The 5,517-nt window shown below is 44.9% G+C and overlaps 1 protein-coding gene across 1 annotated transcript; it reads right to left on the reverse strand.

The window, feature by feature from the left end:
• Positions 1–1,027: 1,027 nt before the first annotated feature.
• foxe3 (forkhead box E3) lies at positions 1,028–5,037 on the reverse strand. The gene has a single exon (XM_055641820.1). The coding sequence runs from the start codon at positions 4,779–4,781 to the stop codon at positions 3,546–3,548; it is 1,236 nt and encodes a 411-aa protein (XP_055497795.1). The 5' UTR covers positions 4,782–5,037; the 3' UTR covers positions 1,028–3,545.
• Between the last annotated feature and the right edge of the window lie 480 nt (positions 5,038–5,517).

Consider the following 5,517-nt stretch of genomic DNA (forward strand, 5'->3'; position numbering starts at 1 on the left):
ATTACGGCAGTTTGGTACGTCAAAGAGGATTCTCTTGCACATCTACAGGTGTACAGTAGAGAGCATATTGACTGGTTGCTTCATGGCGTGGTTCGGCAACTTGAATGACCACGGAACAGGCTGCAAAAAGTTGTGAACACTGCCCAGTCCATCACCGGCTCTGACCTCACCAACATCAAAGGGATTTATTGGAGTCGCTGCCTCAAAAAGGCCACCAGTATCATTAGAGACCCACACCACATCATTAGAGGCCACACACTCATTTCACCACTGCCATCGGGAAGAAGGTGCAACAGCCAGTTGTTACTAAGTGCCGGGAGTCTTCCTGCAGGTGGTGGGTTCGAGCCGGACTAGGGCATCAATGTTGCTCCTACAACTGCAACCTGCGTGTGCAGCCAAATTACCCCCCACACTATCAAGGGACTGATGGTGCGGATAAAGGAAAGGTCATCGATCAACTACCTAAACCTAAGATGGACAAAAAGAGCTGAAGTAACTCAGCGGATCAGACAGAATCTAGCTACCCGTCGCTTCTCCAGAGATGCGACCTGACTCGCTGAGTTTTTCACGCACTTTGTTTCTATTTGGTATAAACCAGCATCTGCAGTTCTTTGATTCTACCTGGACCTGTTAGCGTTACATTGATGCCGCCAATGAAGGGACCCGGCCCGTCCGTCCACTCCCCTCCGCAGATGCTGCCTGGCCCGCTGAGTTCCTCCTGCAGCTTTTCTTTTGTACTCCAAATTCCAGCAGGTGCAGTCCGTGTTGTCTCCTGACACGGGTACCTTTCTTAATTATCCTCGTTTATCTGTAATATTTACACCTTCACGAGAAAACAATGATCGTTGCTTTTTATAAAATATCGTTGATAATATTCCGTTGAAAGTGTATACAGACCAACAAAAATCAGCCATTCAAAAATTCTTAAACACTTCAGGTTTTTTTTAATACAAGTTATGGGGTTTGAGGGCGTAATGAGGTGAAGAAGTATTTCAAAGTGACCAGTTACATGTATCTGAGTGTACAGCGCGGCCAGTAATGCCACTGGAGATGCTGGTCGGTGATACCGGAGCCCCAGTCAGACACTCTGAGCGGCCTTGTCTCCACAACCACTTGAGGTGAAACCAGAACTAAGAGCTGTTACCTCAGTAAAACCTTCAGTAATGCACGCACTTTCTGTCTCTTCGCTGAGTGCACTGAATAAGCGGTCGGATTGTAAACGTGCATATCTAATAATAGACAAACAATAAATGAAATAGATGGCTAAGATAGATTTATGCAAAGCAGGTCACAGTTTTGGCAAACTTCTAATCATATTGCATACCTCGTCTGATTTGTATAGCTAACCGAATAAAGTAACTTTAAATTCAAGAGCATCTAACTTAATAATATTAATATCTGCAACTTTTATTTGAATGTTATACTGATCGAGGTCCACGGGTTATTGCCAAGTTTATCTGTTGCCAGATTGATCGGCAGTTTGAGAATTTGAAAACAAGGACGAAAATTTTGATATACGTCACGTTTTTCTAGCGCCGATCATATTCGAGAAAATAATGAACAATTGGCGTGCCAGGCAATCGTGTGGTTACAGTATTTCGCCTCCTTCTTTTATCTAAAGATACTCATTACACAATGTTTTCCCAGGATCATCAAACTCCCTTCCTGCAGCTTTGGAAATCCCAACAACGAGAGAGTAAAATAAGTTCCTGTTCAGGTTGTGTCCATTTCAAAGCCATACTGTTAAAGTAATAAAATGTACATCATCAAATGCTCTCTTTTGATAGACTGCGTGTTTTTGTTTTTACTCTGGTGCTCGGATGTTACCAGATACCATTTTTTATTTAATTTTGAGGAGCTTTGATATAACCCTTGACACTGCAGCTCGACGTGATAAGTTACTGTCAGTCACCAGATAGTCTTTAGCTTCCTCGAGAGTCTTCTGAGCGTTTCACAGTATTCACCCTCGAGGCAATCTGGGAACATTTTAAACTATTTCAGATTCGTTTTAGTTAGGTGTTATCAAGTAAATGCATAATGATATGATTGAAAGTACACCATTTCATAGATTTTCGACCTGGACCTAATTGGATCACTGGGCTAAAGCTGTCCAAACTTTCCCAATTATTTGTTGGAGCTAGACACAAAATGCTGGAGCAACTCAGCGTGTCAGGGGGCAACTCTGGTGAAAAGGAATATGTGCGTTTCGGGTCGAGACCATTCTTCGTCTCACCACAAATGCCTCCACAATTCCTGAAGCGAGTCTAAAGAAGAGTCTCCACCCGAAATATCAGCTCTGGAAATGCTGCCTGACTCGCTAGGTTACTCCAACGTTTTGAGTCTATCTTCGGTGTAAATCAGCACCTGCAGTTCCTCCTCGCGCACTTTTGAAGCTGATTCCATGGTCGCAATTTGACAACAATGTTAAACTTTCTCAAATAGTTACCTCATAAAACGAACACGAGTCTACATCAGAGATACATTAAATTGCAGAATCTGGAACGTTGAGCAAAGCTCAAAATGTTGGCGGAACTCACCGGGTCAGGCAGCATCTGTGGAGGGAAAAGAGAGATAGCGTTTCGCACCGGGACCCATCAGACGGGACCAATTATTTCTGGTGTAAATTGTTTCCTTTTACTTATTATATCATTTATTTTGTTATATTCTGTTATTCTACGTTCTAGTCATAAATACACACGGACTGACATTTAAAGCACAGATAGACCCGAAATGCTGGAGTAACTGAATGGGTCAGACAGCATCTCTGGAGAAAATGCCAGGCAACAAAATATTTTCACTGTACCTCAGTACATGTGACAACAAACTAAAACTAAACTGGATAGGTGACCTTTCGGGTCGGGACTCTTAAGGTCAGATTTGTTGTATTTAATGCGTAATGTTGCTAATTAAGTTTGGGCTTTCAAAAATACAGTCCCGTTACAAAAGGCAGATATTACAGCGAGCCTTTCGTTTTCTTTCATTTCAGTGCAATTTTGATGTTTAATATGCATGGTTCACAAAACTGCACGTTCCGCGTATAGTTTATATTTGGACACGTTTTCCAAACAAAAGAAACGACAATTTCTTTGCAAGTAAAAAAAGTCATTATTTATTGTTTTATTTTCGTTTCCGGTAAGAACAAATCCGGTATTTTCCATCTAAAGCAACTATGGTACAAATTACACGATTTACACTTTCCCCCGAAATACAAACGTACCGCAAGGTGCACGGTTAACCTGCCTCGTTTCAACTCCGAGGCAGAGGGACATATTGATCATTTTAAACGCGAGCCCGCTGTTTGTCGTAGAGGACTCTCTTCCGTTCATAGACAAAATACAAATTGAATTGAAACTTACATTCTTACAACGATAACTAGAAATGCAGAAGTGTATTAAAATACATAATTGTACAAATATTTACATAAGAGTTGGGGAATATGAGCGTTGGCGGTGTTGCTTAATATAAATATGTAAAAGAGCTAACCTTGATTGCTTTGTAGCACAGCAGTAACATGGGTTTGCTGCTTTACTCCTTTAAAACGCCGTCTACATGAATCTGTCAAGACCGGGCGCATAGTTTGTTTGTCGCATGTACGAATTATTGCCATTGAACTGTGCAAATCCGTTCATCTGATGGTTGGGTAAACCCAAAAGCTGGTCAGTGTGATCGTTGCATGAGTTGGGCCTCATGGACGGTATGGCAAGACGATTCGAGGGGCAGTACATCTGGGTATTATTGGGAGAGTAGTTGGCTTGGGGCATAGATAGATGGGGAGGGGATGTGGAATACGAATAGGTTGCATTAGAAGTCATGCTGTTAGAAGACCTGTTTAACCCGGCTCCCATCCCAGTGGGGCTTGTAGACTGTGACTGGAAACTCGACACATCCGCCCCGCCAATGGAACAACTGACCATTGGCCCCAGTTCTCCGGTTAAGTGTGAGTTTAAGTCGATCGCAGACGAGGCCTGCAAAACGGACTGCTGGCTGATGAGATTGTCAATGCTGAACATCCTGTGCTGGGCCTGAGTAACTGCCGAGCTCTGGTAGTGATGCAGCATGGCCGGGTGGTGGTTGCTGCCGTGGGCTTGAGGGCTGTAGGCCGATCCCACGCTGGGGTAGAGTGCATTGGGGTAGGTTGGCCTCCCAACTGGAGTCGGGGTGAAGGCACTGGAGTTCTGCATGTAGCCTGGGTACGTGGTGATGTCTGATCGTTTGAAGCGTTTTCTCCGACGCAAAAAGCTCCCGTTGTCGAACATGTCCTCAGCTGCCGGGTCTAGCGTCCAATAGTTGCCTTTCCCAGGGCGTCCAGGTTCACGGGGGATCTTGACAAAACAATCATTGAGCGTGAGGTTGTGCCTGATGGAGTTTTGCCACTTTTTCGAGTTTTCCCTGTAGAATGGGAAACGGTCCATTATAAACTTATAAATCCCTCCGAGGGTCAGCTTCCTTTCTGGCGAGTTGGCGATGGCCATGGCGATCAGAGCTATGTAACTGTATGGGGGCTTACCACGCTGGATCGGACGCTTCCGCCTTCGCCCTCCAGAAGTCGGCATCTGTCCCTCGATATCCCCAGCCTCCTCCTCATCCCTGTCCGCGACCGGCGTGCCGCCTCTCGGCTCCGATTTGACCATCACCACTTCGTCTTTCTCCGGGGACTCCAATGACAGATCCGCAGAGCTCTCCAGGGGCTCCGAGGCGGAGGAGGCTTCGGTGGGCGACTGCTGGGACTCGGCAGTCATGGTGCACACGCCAGTGAAGTACGAAATGTCGGTGAGATTCATAAACCTCAGCCTGAGGTCTGCCCTGGGCAGTCCGCTGAAGATCTGCTATTGGGAAGGCCGGGATCAGGTGCTGAACTGACGCCACCTGGCTTATATGTCAGAGCGAGAGGAGTCTGGCGCCACCCTATTTGCCCTCATTGTGTCAATGTTTTTAATTAGCATGCCCACCCACCTTCTCAAAGAGTCTCTCCAGATAGGTGCACAATGCAACGACAAACCCGCCTTTTCTCAGGATTCCGATGCACAATTTAGAGGAAGTACTCGAAAAGGAGAAGGTGGAGGCAGTTTAGAAAGTTCGCAAGGATGCCATAATACTATAGAGTGTTATTCCGCACCATGGACTATCCGCGATCCGCTCTGCTTGGTAATCACCGTCTATTGTGGCGACATGGGGTTCCAAATCACAGAGCGTATATTATGATAATTTGATGAAATATGTACATTAGAGTTCACTGCAGATCAAATATATACCCTTGGAGTTTCGGACCATTTGGTCAGAGAGCTAACATTTGCACAGGAAATCTAATCACTTTATAGCATTTTATAGCATTTTACCATTCATATTAAAATCTCCACAGGAAGTTATATTTACCCAGAGAGTTGTGAATATGTGGAATTCTCCTCCACAGAAGTCAATGAAGACCAATTCACTGGATGTTTTCAAGGAAGAGTCAGATTTAGCTCTTCGGGCTAAAGGAATCAACGGATATGGAGAAATAGCAGGAACGGGGGGTAC

This window comes from Leucoraja erinacea, chromosome 10 (assembly GCF_028641065.1).
Source record: "Leucoraja erinacea ecotype New England chromosome 10, Leri_hhj_1, whole genome shotgun sequence".
NCBI lineage: Eukaryota > Metazoa > Chordata > Chondrichthyes > Rajiformes > Rajidae > Leucoraja > Leucoraja erinaceus.